The sequence below is a fragment of the Piliocolobus tephrosceles genome, chromosome 18 (assembly GCF_002776525.5).
Source record: "Piliocolobus tephrosceles isolate RC106 chromosome 18, ASM277652v3, whole genome shotgun sequence".
Taxonomy (NCBI): Eukaryota; Metazoa; Chordata; class Mammalia; order Primates; family Cercopithecidae; genus Piliocolobus; species Piliocolobus tephrosceles.
The window spans coordinates 21,878,627-21,895,597 of NC_045451.1; the positions used below are offsets into that span (position 1 = coordinate 21,878,627).

At 43.9% G+C, this 16,971-nt stretch overlaps 1 protein-coding gene across 1 annotated transcript in view; it reads left to right on the plus strand.

The window, feature by feature from the left end:
* Positions 1–16,971, plus strand: part of ATP8B1 (ATPase phospholipid transporting 8B1) — an 81,861-nt gene that overhangs the window by 27,008 nt on the left and 37,882 nt on the right. Inside the window, exons 6-14 of the mRNA XM_023218299.2 lie at positions 1,908–1,980; positions 2,087–2,157; positions 4,508–4,590; positions 4,711–4,869; positions 5,379–5,467; positions 8,022–8,212; positions 12,212–12,420; positions 15,733–15,776; positions 16,662–16,818. Of these exons, the coding sequence (XP_023074067.1) occupies positions 1,908–1,980; positions 2,087–2,157; positions 4,508–4,590; positions 4,711–4,869; positions 5,379–5,467; positions 8,022–8,212; positions 12,212–12,420; positions 15,733–15,776; positions 16,662–16,818 (1,076 nt within the window). The remainder of the gene's footprint in view (positions 1–1,907; positions 1,981–2,086; positions 2,158–4,507; positions 4,591–4,710; positions 4,870–5,378; positions 5,468–8,021; positions 8,213–12,211; positions 12,421–15,732; positions 15,777–16,661; positions 16,819–16,971) is intronic.

Sequence of the window (16,971 nt, forward strand, 5' to 3'; positions counted from 1 at the left end):
TTTTTTTTTTTTTTTTTTTGAGGCGGAGTCTTGCTCTGTCGCCCGGACTGGAGTGCAGTGGCCAGATCTCAGCTCACTGCAAGCTCCGCCTCCTGGGTTTACGCCATTCTCCTGCCTCAGCCTCCCGAGTAGCTGAGACTACAGGCGCCTGCCACCTCGCCCAGCTAGTTTTTGTATTTTTAGTAGAGACGGGGTTTCACCGTGTTAGCCAGGATGGTCTCGATCTCCTGACCTCGTGATCCGCCCGTCTCGGCCTCCCAAACTGCTGGGATTACAGGCTTGAGCCACCGTGCCCGGCCGAGACTCCTGTCTTAACAACAACAACAACAACCTCTTCTGCTAGGCTCACTGGGACGCTTATTCTGTTTTACTGAATGAAGTGTTTCCTAATCCTAGAATTGTAAACAAAGCCAATTAAGTTCTTTAAATTGTTGTGATTTTGTTTTTTGACACTTGAAAGGTAACTTTGGAACATAATTTTTTTATTTGCAAGGGAAAACAAGCCACCTAAACACATTTATAGCTTGGTATAGTCCATATTTGAATTATACAGGGTGGAAGTACGGCTGTAAGTCAGGTTATTTTCCTCAGTGTTGTCACAGAAAAAGTCTTGGAATTAGGCCTTAGTTACTATTTTTAGCACTTGAATTTGCAGTTCTGCCTGGAGGCTCTTGCTCAAAAAACAACTCATTACTGATCACTGAGTTGGTGCTTTTGTCACAGTTGACTACATTAAATTAACACTTAAGGAGCACTTTCTGCATGTTGGAGGCAGGACAGTATCCTTGAGAAACTTACAGTTCAAGACAGAAGATGAGACACCTATACACATCATTCTAATAAAATCCATATCAGAATAAAAAACGATAAAAACAAAATGCTCTGACAGTTCAGGGAAGGCAAAAGTCACTTTAGCAAGGGAATGTGGGGAAAGATGTCAAGACTGAGCAAAGCCCTGAAGATGATATGCTAGGGAGGCTGAAGGAGTTGTATAAACACAAGTTGTGCTGACAACACAAATCTCCATTAGACAACTGACCATAATCCAATTTGTGTATAGCCTCGGGGCCTTAAAGGGAATGCAGTGTCTTTGCCAGTTAAGCCTTTATAATTAAGAAGTTAACAGGCCAGGTGAGGTGGCTCATGCCTATAATCCCAGCACTTTGGGAGGCCCAGCTCTGTTGATCACCTGAGGTCAGGAGTTCGAGACCAGCCTGGCCAACGTGGTAAAAACCCATCTCTACTAAAAATACAAAAATTAGTCGGGCGTGGTGGCATGTGCCTGTAGTCGCAGCTACTCAGGAGGCTGAGGCAGGAGAATCTCTTGAACCCCAGAAGGCAGAAGTTGCAGTGAGCTGAGATCGTGCCACTGCACTCTAGCCTGGGCAACGGAGCGAGACTCTGTCTCAATAATAATAATAATAATAATAATAATAATTAAATAATAAAGATAATTTAAACAGTAGAGAGTAGGCAAGCTCTGAAGCCCCCATGAAGACTCTGGCAGGCCCACGTGGGTGCCATAACGTAGGTGCTCCTGTCCTGGGACCAGCACGGAGCAAGTGATGGGTCACTGAGAAGGAACACAGCAGGGAGGCGAGTTGGACATAAGCAAAAACAAAAGGCGGTGGCAAGCATTTCCCTGCCACGCACATAAGTGGCCCCCATAAACTCTTCCTTACATGACCTAGAGGGAAAGAGCATATCAAAGTCATCATCATTGCTTCCTTCAGAGGTCAATACGATTTTCATGCCCACTTAATATGTCTACGTCATTGAAAAGCAAAATTTTATCATTTTCTCTGTGACTTACACATTTTCCAGAATCTGTAACATCCAGAAAGAATAGTAATTCCCTTGCCTGTAACTTAAAATTTCAATAAATCCTCATTATTTTTAATCCTTAGGTTCAAAGTTGCCAAATGGAAAGACATTCAAGTTGGAGACGTCATTCGTCTGAAAAAAAATGATTTTGTTCCAGTAAGTGACCAACTTCTGCTTCTCTCATTCCTTGTTCTCCCCCAGCCCCTGCGCTCGGCTTCTCCCTCAGGGTCTCGGTGTTATTGGTGTGTTTTCTTTTGGACAGGCTGACATTCTCCTGCTGTCTAGCTCTGAGCCGAACAGCCTCTGCTATGTGGAAACAGCAGAACTGGATGGGTAAGTGTGTCTCGATGGACCTCATTTAAAGCTGGCCTTTGAAGGCACATTCATTCCATTGAAATCGGAGCATTCTGGACCAGAGGGATTGATATCTGGCCCTGCCTCTGCCACCTGCTGCCTGTCCCTACCGATCTCACCTTTGCCCCTCTGTGAAGCAGAGCTCTAACTACCTGCCTTTCACCACCTCTCAGGGAAGGTAAAAGATCAGACAGGCGCATATCTGTCTGAGCCCTTTATCAACTGCTGAGCAGTGTCCAGACAGGTATGAATAATACTGAGGTTATTATCTGTGTAAGAGAAAGGAACAGATTTTTAAAGTCTTTACCAATAGGCAATTTATTTATTTATTTTTGAGACAGAGTCTCACTCTGTTGTGCAGGTTGGAGTGTAGTGGAGCTATCTCAGCTCACTGCAACCTCCACACCCGCTGGGTTCAAACAATTCTCCTGCCTCAGCCTCTTGAGTGACTGAGATTACAGGCGCCAGCCCCAACAACCAGCTAATTTTTGTGTTTTTAGTAGAGATGGGGTTTCACCATGTTAGCCAGGCTGGTCTCGATCTCCTGATCTCAAGTGATCTGCCCGTCTCGGCCTGCCAAAGTGCTGGGATTACAGGGGTGAGCCACTGCACCTGGCCTCAATAGGCAATTCTGAATTCTTCTTGTGTTGGTTTTGGTTACTATGCTATCATTTAAAAGAGAATGAAGTTCTGTTTTTGACCAGTTTTCTGACCAGTTTTCAAGGCATTTATTGAGTGCTCACGAGGTTGCAGGCACTTTACATATTAGCTCATTTAATCCTCTAAATGACCATGTGAGATGAATATTACTGGTCTGTATTACCCATGAGGAATCGGAGGCCCGGGGAGTTGCAGCAGCCTGCCCAAGGTCACACAGTGAGTGGTAGAGTCGGGACATTGCTCCCTCTGCTCCTCGTGCCTCATGCTCCAGATACGCATACACTGCTTTACAGAGAGCCCATGAGACTGAAAACTAGGGCTGGCCGGGCGCGGTGGCTCACACCTGTTATCCCAGCACTTTGGGAGGCCGAGGCGGGCAGATCACGAGGTCAGGAGATCGAGACCATCCTGGCCAACACGCTGAAACCCCGTCTCTACTAAAAATACAAAAAATTAGCCAGGCGTGGTGGCGGGCGCCTGTAGTCCCAGCTACTCTGGAGGCTGAGGCAGGAGAATGGCGTGAACACGGGAGGCGGAGCTTGCAGTGAGCCGAGATCGCGCTACTGCACTCCAGCCTGGGCGACAGAGAGAGACTCGTCTCAATTTAAAAAAAAAAAAAAGAGAGAGAGAAAACTAGGGCTGTCTTTGCTTCATAGATCAGTCAATTGACTGTTGGAAATCTATCACACTTTTTTTTTTTTTTTTTGAGAAAAACTTAAAACCAATTAACCAAGTCTTAATTGTAAAGGCTTAACTGACAAAGACACTGCATTCCCTTTAAGGCCTTGAGGCTATACCCAAATTGGAGTATGAGCAGTTGCCTGATGGAGCTTTGTGTTGTCAGGTTGGTCTCAAACTCCTGACCTCAAGTGATCTGCCTGCCTCTGCCTCCCAAAGTGCTGGGATTACAGGCGTGAGCCACCCCGCCCAACTGACTGTTTATTCTGGACTATAAAACTGCTATTATTTCCATGAGAGATTCTAAAGCTTTACAAAGACATAAGATCCTAACGTGCCCTGTCAGAACAAAATGGTGAGGTTGAGAATGAACTTACCTAGTCCATGGAAATTCCTGAGTGTTCCTGAATCCTATATAAAGCCATCAGTCATGAGAAGGCAGCCTCACCCTGTCCCCAGCCTGCCCTTGTGCTCACCCACGACTTTACCCTTGCACTATGGTGGGGCAACTGGGAGTAAAGCTACCACCTCCTTTTCCAAATGAAATTATCTTTCAAAAACATGTGATCCAGTTATTCACTCTGGAAAAGAATTTGACAGAGGTGAAACAGAATTTCTGTAACAAATACATGTTGTAGAATCCTCTTAATATGATTAAATATTAGACGCTACATTTTCAAATCGCGCTTTGGTAGTCCCAGCTGGTGGTAAAGTCAAGTCAGTGAGAAGGATGTTTGTGGGCACCTCTGTGCTAACCTTGACAACAACAAACAGTGAAGGGAACCAACATTTCCCAAGGTCAGACATGTTCTCTAGTTCAGGGCATAACCTTATCCAAACCTGAAATTCCAAGGTGAACAGAGTTTGAAAATAGAAACAGCTAATTATTTAGCCTTCATGTCTAGATACGGCTAATGTAACTTTGGATGATTAACATCCATTTTGAACTCGAAAATTTGTTCATTTAATTCATTTTTCCCCCTTCCTTTAGAGAAACCAATTTAAAATTTAAGATGTCACTTGAAATCACAGACCAGTACCTCCAAAGAGAAGATACATTGGCAACATTTGATGGTTTGTACAAAACATGTCTTACTTTGCTTTAAATTTTAGTTGCTTGGTTCAATTCCTATTGATTAAAACCAGAAAGAGTTTTGTATGTGATTAATTATGTGAATCTTATATTTTAAAAAGGTTTTATTGAATGTGAAGAACCCAATAACCGACTAGATAAGTTTACGGGAACACTATTTTGGAGAAACTCAAGTTTTCCTTTGGATGCTGATAAAATTTTGTTACGTGGCTGTGTAATTAGGAACACCGATTTCTGCCATGGCTTAGTCATTTTTGCAGGTACTTTCAGAGTTTCTTGAGAAGTTAATCAGCTATGATCTTTAAAGACTTAAAGAAGGGGATTGCTTTTCTGTCCTTTCTCTATCAAAACCAAAAGAAGAGTAATAGCATCGTGAGCTATTCTTTTTTTTTTTTTTTTTTTTTTTTTTTGAGACAGAGTCTGACTCTGTAGCCCAGGCTGGAGTGCAGTAGTGCGATCTCAGCTCACTGCAACCTCTGCCTCCTGGGTTCAAGTGATTCTCCTGTCTCAGCCTCCAGAGTAGCTGGGATTATAGGCATGTGCCACCATGCCCGGCTAATTTTTGTATTTTTAGTAGAGACGGTTTTGCCATGTTGGCCAGGCTGGCCTCGAACCCCTGACCTCAGGTGATCCGCCCACCTCAGCCTCCAAAAGTGCTGGGATTACAGGTGTAAACCACCATGCCTGGCCAAGACGAGTAATTTTATTGGCGAGCTAGTGAATTGATTTTTTTCCCACTTGATAATTACATTGAATTTTCCATTTTCAGGTGCTGACACTAAAATAATGAAGAATAGTGGGAAAGCCAGATTTAAAAGAACTAAAATTGATTACTTGATGAACTACATGGTTTACACGGTATTTATTTTTCATCTCAGTAGATCTCTCATCTAGATTACTGTCTTTTGCGCTAATATTATTGTATGTTTTTCTAATACAAAGAAATCTTACCTCTTTAGGTGGAACAGAAAAATTCTTGGGCACTCCAAGCTTCAAATGCAGGAAGAAGGGATTTTTCTCAAAAACACCTCACTTTTTCTCAGAAATGCCATACTTTTAACAGGAGAATCCCCTTGGGAAGGGAAATTTCAGTTGTAGGGTGCCCTGAGTGCTTTGATGACGGGAACTGGAAAACCCAGAAGCCCTAGATAACTTAGTGAAGCTGGACTCCTGAAGTCAATGTAGGGTTGATTTCATTGCTGTTCCTTTCCCATAGAGGCAGTTCTCTTAGAAGCAAACCTCCCCTGGGCTCCCCACCCCGCAACGTCTACCGTATAGCTCCAAATACAAGGCAAGGCTTAAAATAAAGTATGTCAAGGACCCCCAAGATCACTGTCAGGTTTGGTGATTCACTGGAACGACTCATAGGCCCCAGCACATAGTTGTATTCACAGCTGTGACTCATTGCAACAAAAGGACACAGAGCAAGATCAGCCAAAGGCTCATGGAGCAAAGTGCAAAGGAAACCAGGTGCAAGCTTCCAAAAGTCTGCCATCCCGCCCACGCTCCCCACCAAGCCACACACAAAATAAGCACTTACTTCTCCCAGCAGCAATTAATGACACCACAAGTGAAATGTTGTCTATACCAGGGAAGCCCATGAGAGACTTGGTGTCAAGGGTTTTTAACAAAAAAACTCTAGACTCCCCAGAAGAATACAGATGGTCAGCATAAACCATGCTGTTTGCACAGTTAGGCATCATGAGTTATTCTTTTTTTTTTTTTTTGAGATGGAGTTTCGCCCATCTGCCCAGGCTAGAGTGCAATGGCATGATCTTGGTTCACTGCAATCTCTGCCTCCCAGGTTCAAGTGATTCTGCTGCCTCAGCCTCCCAAGTAGCTGGGATTACAGGCAGCCGCCACTCCACCTGGCTAACTTTTGTATTTTTGGTAGAGATGGGGTTTCACCATGTTGGCCAGGCTGGTCTCGAACCCCTGACCTCAAGTGATCTGCCCGCCTCGGCCTCCCAAAGTGCTGGGATTACGAGCATGAGCCACTGCACCCAGCTCATGAGCTATTCTCATCGGAGAATAAAAAATAACCGGGAAATCCTCCAAACATCTAAGTTACCAGATACCAGCCCAGGGCAAACCTTGTAAGCAGGCTTTGGAGGAAGCAGTCTCAGACCTGCTATGTTTGCTCTTTTCTGCCCATGTGGTGACCCCAAATATTAAGCACTCCTTCTATTTCCCAACGAAAATGTTTTCAAGTATTTAGTTCAATTTGAATGCATACTTCTAATACTTACTCTTTGATTGCATATACATATTTAAAATCAGATAAAAATAATAATTTAAGAAACATTTTCCCCTGCTTTCTTATTTCATGAGAATTGTATTTGAACTTTTCACAGTCATCGCTGGTGTCATGGTTGTGGTTATGAGTGCGGCACTCTCAAAAGCCTGTTGGCACTCTGCTATTTCCACGACAAAGTTGTGAGATATAGCACTTTTGGAGTCTGTGTTCGGAAATTTAAATTTTTCTCTGGAATTTTATTCCCACTTGCAAATCTCTGAGTACCACTAGGAGAGTTGACTTTTTATTCCTTCCATAAATATATGCTCATAACTTCTACAACATGATACTTATCATATTGCTTCTTAAGTGATCTTATTTTACAATGTTATGCAATACTTGTGACATTACACCTTAAGGAATAATGGCCCAAATATAGATGCAATTTTGTTACCCTGAAAAAAAAATTCTGGTTGGGCGAAGGCCACCTGTAATCCCAGCAATTTGGGAGACTGAGGCAGGCAAATCACTTGAGGTCAGGAGTTCCAGACCAGCCTGGCCAACATGGTTAAACTCATCTCTACTAAAAAGACAAATATTAGCCAGGCGTGGTGGCGTGTGCCTGTAATCCCAGCTACTCAGGAGGCTGAGGCATGAGAATTGTTTGAACCAGGGAGGTGGAGGTTGTAGTGAGCCACAGTGGCACCACTGCACTCCAGCCTGAGCGATACAGTGAGACTGTCTTAAAAAAAAAATCTGTTGAATATTTTCTATACGCATTCCAGTTTAGCCTTGTTGGAAGCTGTTTCATGCTAAGTAAGATAACTTCCCCAAACAGTATGTTATTGTTCAAAGTAAACATAATTGAGAGAATGCCCTACAATATAAGACTCTTCAAGGATTTGAATATAAGACACCACCTTCTCTTTTGAAAGATAATTTTGGGAACAAAACCTCACCTTCTGTGGGAGATGTAGGATACATCAGTCAATCGTAGCAATCAAATAGACTTTCAAAGCGTTATGTTGGCGCTGTTTTTATTTGACATACAGTATTTTTACAGACTACTAAATTCTCAAACATATGAAGTATTGAGTAAGGTTAATTAGCATCTAGGAAATGCAAGAGGTTGGAAATCCATCTTCAGAATGCATTTAAATGTTTTCTGTCTTCTAGATCTTTGTTGTTCTTCTGCTGCTTTCTGCTGGTCTTGCCATCGGCCATGCTTATTGGGAAGCACAGGTGGGCAATTACTCTTGGTATCTCTATGATGGAGAAGATGATACACCCTCCTACCGTGGATTCCTCAATTTCTGGGGCTATATCATTGTTCTCAATACCATGGTACCCATCTCTCTCTATGTCAGGTAAGGCTGTCCTCTCTGGCATTTTGCTTTAATGGAAGAATGTTGTACCTTCTCCCAACGTAGTGCCTTCATTTCTAACAATCATTGTTTCAAAGGTCACAAAGAACAGGTAAGAAAATCACGTTCATTTCAGAACTGAGGGTAAGAGAGGAAAAGGAAATTAACATTTGAGTATCCACTCTGTGCCAGGCACCTTTTATCTCATCCTGTTTGCAGATAAGGCTAGGGAATTTCAAAGATCGATTGATACTCCTGTAGTCATTGTCTTATTAGTGAGGTTCCCTTCACACCGGGGTCCAAAGCCCAGACTTCAGAAAGAACCTGGGAGGAGGGGAAGATTTAGCATGTGATGGAAAAACTTAGTTTTCCCTTTCGGAAGTGGTCCTCGCCTCTCATCTGAGCCTTCCTTATTATCATCTGCCACACCTAAGGTGGAGAACTTGTGCTTTCTGGCCACTACCTCCTGGTAGGAAAGAAATTCCCTGTCCTTCATCAACCTCTCAAAATGTTCTCTTTTTCATCTCAAATCTCAATCACAACAACAAAGTCAGGGGCATATATCTCTGATAAGTGGTAAGCAGCTGATTTGGTGATATTTCTTAATTTTTCACTTTTACTTTTTTTTTGAGATGGAGTTTCACTCTTGTTGCCTAGGCAGGAGTGCAATGGCATGATCTTGGCTCACTGCAACTTCCGCCTCCCGGGTTCAAGCGATTCTCCTGCCTCAGCCTCCTGAGTAGCTGGGATCACAGGTGCCCGCCACCACACCTGGCTACTTTTTTGTCTTTTTAGTAGAGACGGGTTTCACCAAGTTGGCCAGGCTGGTCTTAAACTCCTGACCTCAGGTGATCTGCCCACCTCGCCTCCCAAAGTGCTAGAATTACAGGCGTGAGTCACCACACCCGGGAATTTTCTCTTTTTAACAGGAAAGTTCACTGCCCTTGGCCAAACTGACTTTGAGAGATTTTTGGGAGGGTTAGTGCTTTGGAATAAACCCAGCAGCCACAGTTCATTCTTAGTTCTGATAAAGAATAGCCCAGAGACATAGGGATCACATACACACCTATAATTAGAGGCATTTATTTTATTTTAGTGTCATTATATGTGCATTTGCTTTATTTTTAATTTGATTACATGTAGTTACTGTTGTTCTTCTAACATGAAGGAAAGCCCTGGGGCAGCCATCTGTTCCATGGCTACTTTGAGAAAAACTGAGATGAGTGTTACCTTTGTCAAGGGAACTGTTACACAGATAATTTTGCCTAAAACTATCAATGTGTATTATAAAAGAAACTGTATACATAATTTTGTATAAAGGTATGTCACGTGACAAATATGATTTCTTTATTTTCTTGGAGATAAAGGTCCTTTGAAAACATGCTGGAGCAAGTTCTTCCAGATAGTATCTCTGCTTTGACTTCAACCCTCATTCAGAATAAACCCACCCCGCAAGGCCCCACGTGTGATCTGGTGCTCAGCCTTCCACTCTGCCTGTACCTTCTGCACCTCAGCCCACCTCCCTGGGCTTCTGCCACTCTGGCCCCTTGATATTCTTCCTGCCACAGGGCCTTTGTACCTGCTCTTTTCTCTGCCAGGAGCATCCTTATGTAGGTATCTATCTGCTCCCCTTTTGAAGGGGTGGCCTGCCCCTCCACACCTGTGGGTGCTTCTCGTTAGGTGGAACAAGAGACTTGAGAAAAGAAATAAGACACAGGGACAAAAGTATAGAGAAAGAAAAGCGGGGCCCAGGGGACCGGCACTCAGCTCACAGAGGACCCACGCCGGCACCAGCCTCTGAGTTCCCTTAGTATTTATTGATAATTATCTTTACCATCAAAAAGATAAGGGAGTGGCTGGACAATAGGATCATTGTAGGGAGGAAATCAGCAGTAAGACATATGAACAAAAATCCTCGTAACATGAATAAGTTTAAAGAAAAATGCTGTGCCTTGAGATGCATATGCGAACATCTCCATAAACCATTTAGGGGTATTGCTCCAGCAAGCCCCACCTTATTCCTAAAGGCGGTTTTCTCCTTACTCAGTAAACAAAGCACACAATGGGTTTTACCGGGAGATGTACCATTGCCCAGGGAGGGGCAGGATTTTTGATCAGCAAGCTGCCTTTGGGTACTTGTTTAACAAAGACACATCCTGCACAGCCCAATATCCATTAAACTTTGAGTCACCACACCACATGTCTCTTGCAAGGACAAAGTTGGGGGTAGGGTCACAGATTAACAGCATCTCAAATACAGAACTAAATGGAGTCTCTTATGTCTACTTCCTTCTATATAGACACAGTAACAGGCTGATCTCTCTTTCTTTTCCCCACACCCTTTCACTAAAAAGGCCTCTCTACTCAGACAACACCTTATTACCGTGGCCTTTCCTGACTCATTCTGTTTCTGACCACTTCTCCTTGGTGGAGATCTTCATCTCTCCTTACCTTGCTTTGCTTTGATTTTTGTTTGTTTGTTGTTTGTTTTGAGGCAGAGTCTTGCACTGTTTCCCAGGCTGGAATGCAGTAGCACGATCTCAGCTCACTGCAACATCCACCTGCCGGGTTCAAGTGATTCCGCTACCTCAGCCTCCCTCGTACTTGGGATTACAAGCACATGCTACCATGCCTGGCTAATTTTTGTGTTTTTAGTAGAGATGGGGTTTCACCATGTTGGTCAGGCTGGTCTCGAACTCCTGACCTCATGATCTGCCCACCTCGACCTCCCAAAGTGTTGGGATTACAGGTGTGAGCCACCATACCTGGCCTCTGCTTTGATTTTCTGCAGAGACCTTCTGTCTCTGATACAGCCTCTCTTTATTAGTTTATATATTTGTCTGTCTCTACTAGAAAGTAACCTCCTTAAGAGAACGGACTTTGTTTTGTTTACAGACACGTCCCCTGCACCTAGAATGGTATCTGGTGCATAGTAGGCACTTAAGAAATATTTATGGAAGGGAAAGAAGTGGGGAGAGCATTATTTTTCCATCTGTTTAACTTGTTATGGACTTCCTTTGCCCACCTAACAATTGTTGGCTATGTAAACAGCTTCCTTATAACTGAGATAGGTAATGTCCCTTACAGTTTTAAAATTCAGATGATCCATAAATTTTATAATATCTTATTTTGGATATTCTATAACCTTATAATTTAGGGATCATGATTTGGGGTATTTGTCAGAAGCCTTTTGCCCTATTTGAGAGCGCAGAGGAGTCTATACCCTAGGGTATTCTCACTCCCTCTGCCCTACCACTGAGGGCAAAGGTGAACGTGGCCATTCCAGTGCCCCTGGGTGCGATGGGGAATGGGGGAGAAGAGTCAGTCTTGCTGTGTCCACTGCTCTGTCATTGTTGCTGTGTCATCCATTCTGCTGGGCTGTGGATTCTGAACATGGGTGCCTTGGCTAAATGTGCCCAGGAGTGAGTGGCAAATCTCACTGAACAATTTTGAATGGAAATTACTTGTCTAAAATCAGCTTGACCCTGACGCCTGAGAATGATGCATGTGGTTACGAGAAACCAGAGGCTGAGTGCATAGGCTTGTCTCCTTGGAGAGGGCTTAGTTTGGGCTGATGTAGCAAAAGATCTTTGAAATTTATTGCTCACAGTTCTGGAGGCTGGGAAGTCTCAAATCAAAGCATCGGCAGATTCAGGTTCTGGCAATGGCTCACTTTCTGCTTTATAGGCACAGCCGGTGCCTTCCAGCTACATCCTCACATGGCAGAAGGGGCAAGCAAGCTCCTTTGAGCCCCTTATTAAGGGCACTAATCCCATTCATAAGGGTGGAGCCCTCATGACCTAATGACCTTCGAAAGGCCCCACCTCAATACTGTTGAATTGGGGACTTGGTTTCAACATATGAATTTGGAGGGAGATTCTAACATTCAGACCATAGCAGTAAATAAGCAGCTTGCTCTTATCTGTACAATGAAAATAAAATCTCTACTACTTGCCACTCATATCTGAGCTGCCTACGGAAAATAATCTTCTGTCTTCCTAGCGTGGAAGTGATTCGTCTTGGACAGAGTCACTTCATCAACTGGGACCTGCAAATGTACTATGCTGAGAAGGACACACCTGCAAAAGCTAGAACCACCACACTCAATGAACAGCTGGGGCAGATCCATTATATCTTCTCTGATAAGACGGGGACACTCACACAAAATATCATGACCTTTAAAAAGTGCTGTATCAACGGGCAGATATACGGTGAGTGGAAGCCGTCACTCATTTTCTGGGTGAGTGGGGCTGCCTGCCGTGTGCAGGGCACTACCTGGACCAGAGCCTGTCTCCTGGCATTGCTGGTGCCCTCCCAATGCAGAGTCCTGCTGCTGGGACCATTCTCCAGCTGAGCACCAGAGGAGCACCATAGACAGCACTGGGGACACATGTGTGGGAGAGGACAGCGGCCAAAAGTGGGATCACGGCCAGGGCGGTGGCTCATGCTTGTAATCCCAGCACTTTGGGAGGGTGAAGCAGATAGATCCCACGAGGTCAGGGGTTCAAGACCAGCCTTGCCAACGTGGCAAAACCCCATCTCTACTAATAATACAAAAATTAACCAGGTGTGGTGGTGGCGCACACCTATAATCCCAGCTACTTGGGAGGCTGAGGCAGGAGAATTGCTTGAACCCGGGAGGCGGAGGTTGCAGTGAGCTGAGATTGCACCGCTGCACTCCAGCCTGGGGACAGAGTGAGACTCTGTCTAAAAAAAAAGAAAAAAATTAGAAGTCTCATTACGATATGATCCAGCAATTCCACTTCAGGTTATATACTCAAAAGTACTGAAACAGGGGCTCCAAGAGGTATTTGTATGCCTGTGTTCATAGCAGCATTATTCACAATAGCCAAAAGATAGAAGCAACTCAAATGTTGATCAGTGGATGAATGGATAAAAATGTGGATACACACAATGGAATATTATTCAGTCTAAGAAAGGAAGGAAAATTTGACACATGCTACAACACAGATGAACCTGAACTCATTTATGCCAGAGGTTAAACTTTTTTGAATTTTTGCAATCAGAACTTGGTGATGACCTTAAGCAGTAGGATATAAATAACTCCCACATGCTTAGCGTTCCAATAATGGAACACTAGGCATAAACGAGTTAAGGACATTATGCTAAGTGAAGTAAGCCAGTCGCAAAAGGACAAATATTGTGTAATTCTACTTATATGAAGTACTTAGAATAATCAAATTTATAGAGACAAAGTAGAATGATGGTTACCAGGGGCTGGGGTCAGGGGAATTGGGAGTTACTGTTTAATGGGTACAGAGTTTCAATTTGGCAAGATGAAATAGCTGCATGACATTGTGAATATACTTGATGCCACCGAACCGTATGCTTAAAAGTGGTTAAAATGGGCTGGGTGCAGTGTCTCATGCCTATAATAATAAGACTTCGGGAGGTCAAGGTGGGAGGATTGCTCGAGGCCTAGAATTCTAGACCAGCTTGGGTAACAAAGCAAAAAATCTTTAAAAATTAGCAGAGTTTGGTGCTGCATGCCTATAGTTCCAGTTACCTGGGAGGCTGAGGCAGGAAGATCCCTTAAGCCTGGGAGTTGAAGGCTCCAGTGAATACACCACTGCACTCCAGCATGGGTGACGGAGCAAGACCCTGTCTCAAAACAGCAACAACAAAACTTGGTTGGCTGGTGTGCAGGGGCTCACATCTGCAACCCCAGCACCTTGGGAGGCTGAGGCAGGCACATCCCTTGAGACCAGGAGTTTGAGACCAGCCTGGGCAATATGACAAAACCCCATCTCTGGCCAGGTACGGTGGCTCACGCCTGTAATCCCAGTACTTTGGGAAGCTGAGGTGGGCGGATCACCAAGTCAGGAGTTCGAGACCAGCCTGGCCAATATGATGAAACTCCATCTCTACTAAAAATACAAAAATTACCTGGGCGTGGTGGCAGGCACCTGTAGTCCCAGCTACTCAGGAGGCTGAGGCAGGAGAATCACTTGAACCCGGGAGGTGGAGGTTGCAGTGAGCAAGATTGTGCCACTGTACTCCAGCCTGGGCGATAGAGCGAGATTCCGTCTCAAAAAAAAAAAAAAAACAAAAAAACAAAAAAACACACGCCTCTACAAAAAACAATAATAAAATAATAATAATACAAAAATTAGCCAGGCATGGTGGTATGTGCTTGTAGTTCCAGTTACTTGAGAGGCTGAGGTAGGATCACCTGAGGCCGGGGACATCAAGGTCATTGTGAGCTGGGTTTACACCACTGCGCTCCAGCCTGGGTGACAGAGTGAAACCCTGACTCAAAAAATCAAACCAAAAATTGGTTAAGATGGTAAATTTTATTATGTGTATTTCACTACAGTTGTTTTCTTTGTTGTTTTTGTTTTTAAGACGGTGTCTCACTGTCACCCAGGCTGGAGTGCAGTGGCGCGATCTCAGCTCACTGCAACCCCTCCACCTCCCAGGTTCACATGATTCTCCTCCCTCAGCTTCCTGGGTAGCTGGGATTACAGGTGCACACCACTGTCCCTGGCTAATTTTTTTTTTTTTTTTTTCCAGTAGAGATGAGGTTTCACCATGTTGACCAGGCTGGTATCGAACCCCTGACCTCAAGTGAACCACCTGCCTAAGCCTCCCAAAGTGCTGGAGTTACAGGCATGAGCCACCACACCTGGCCTACAATTGCTTTTTGTTTGTTTGTTTGTTTTTGTTTCTGTTTTTTTTTGAGACAGAGTCTCGCTTTGTTACCCAGGCCAGAGTGCAGAGGCGCAATCTTGGCTCACTGAAACCTCTGCCTTCCGGATTCAAGTGATTATCCTGCCTCAGCCTCCTGAGTAGCTGGGACTATAGGTGTGTGCCACCATTTCCAGCTAATTTTTGTGTTTTTAATAGAGATGGAGTTTCACCATGACAGCCAGGCTGGTCTTGAACTCCTGACCCCAGGCGATCCACCCATCTTAGCCTCCCAAAGTGCTGGGATTACAGGCGTGAGCCACCACACCCAGCCAATAGTTTTAAAATTGATTTCGGTTCTAATTTTCTGAAACATTTAGAAATTTAATTTTCTGTAAATTTACAAATAATATTAAGGTTAATACTAGATTCAAATAGAGCGTTCTCTATTTTAAATAGACTTAAAAACACAATTATTTAAAATGATATAGGGACATGCATATATACTTCCTACTTGTAGGAAACTGTACACCGTGAGTGCCTTTTCTCATAAGGAGTATCAGTGAAGATGGCGGGGCACTGAGGGGCTGAGGACGTGGCTCACATGTGTGGATCCTTCTGACTTGGGGGAGGTAAAGCATTTCAAAGGATATGACCCAGGCCCCTAGGAGAAAGTAGTAGGGACAGGCACCAGTATTTGAATAACTAGACCAGGGGTCATCTAATGTTTTCTGTAAAGAGCCAGATAATAAATATGTTAGCCTGTCCAGGCCATATATGGTCTTACCTCCACCACTACCTAAGCAAAGCCATGTGAGGAGGGGCCTCTGGACACAGGCGGAGAATCAATTTGTTTTATCCTGTTTGTTTCTCAGGGGACCATCGGGATGCCTCTCAACACAACCATAACAAAATAGAGGTAAGGCCTTTAAGCTGAAGAATTGTTTGGGATGCTAGGGATGTCAGGGTCCCAGCAGGGCCATGCTTCCTTTGAAGGTCTAGAGAAGACTCTTTTCGTTGCCTTTTCCCTGCTCCTGGTGGTTGTCCACAGTCCTTGGTGTTCCTTGGCTTGGAGACTTGGAAACGCAACTCTGTATCTCTGCTTTTGTTGTCACGTGGTGTCCCCCTGTGTGTCTGTATGCCTCTGTGTCCACACTTCCCCTTCTAATAAGGATACTAATCATTGGATTAGGACCCACCCTAATTGAGTATCACCTCATTTTATCTTGATTACATCTGTAAAGACCCTATTTCTAAATAAGGTCACATTCATAGGTACCAGAGGTTAGAACTTCAACATATCTTTTGGGGGAACACAGTTTAGTCCACCACAAAGTACCTTTTTGACTGGGCTTGGTGGCTCATGCCTGTAATCCCAGCACCTTGGGAGGCTGAGATGGGCAGATCAATTGAGTCAAGGAGTTTGAAACCAGAGAAACCCCATCTCTACAAAAAAAATACAAAAATCAGCCAGGTATGGTGGTGCATGCCCATAGGCCCATCTACTCAGAAGGATTGCTTGAGCCCAGGAGACAGAAGTTGCAGAGAACTGAGATCAAGCCACTGCAGTCCAGCCTGGGTGACAGAGTGAGACCCATATATGGTCATATATGTTTCCAAAAAAAAAAAAAAAAGTATCTTTTTCTTGAAGACAGTTGTGAGTCTCTTGACATTTAAGAATGTGCTAAAATCCTAAGGTGGTTTTTGCATAATTGAAACCTTGCCTTTCAAGGAAAGTTTATGTCATATGTTAAGTGAAAAATATTTTATAAAATCATATTTTGTTTTTCTCCATTTCTTTCAGCAAGTTGATTTTAGCTGGAACACATATGCTGATGGGAAGCTTGCATTTTATGACCACTATCTTATTGAGCAAATCCAGTCGGGGAAAGAGCCAGAAGTACGACAGTTCTTCTTCTTGCTCGCAGTTTGCCACACGGTTATGGTGGATAGGACGGATGGTGAGCGTTTCTCTGGCATCTCAGGCATTAGAGACCAGGTTTTTTGTTTCCGGGTAACTCCTGCTTATGACTCAAATGCATGTCAAGTGGTACAAATCTGTCGCATATTTGAATGCAGTGAATATTTTTCAGCACTTACCACTAGATGGTTTA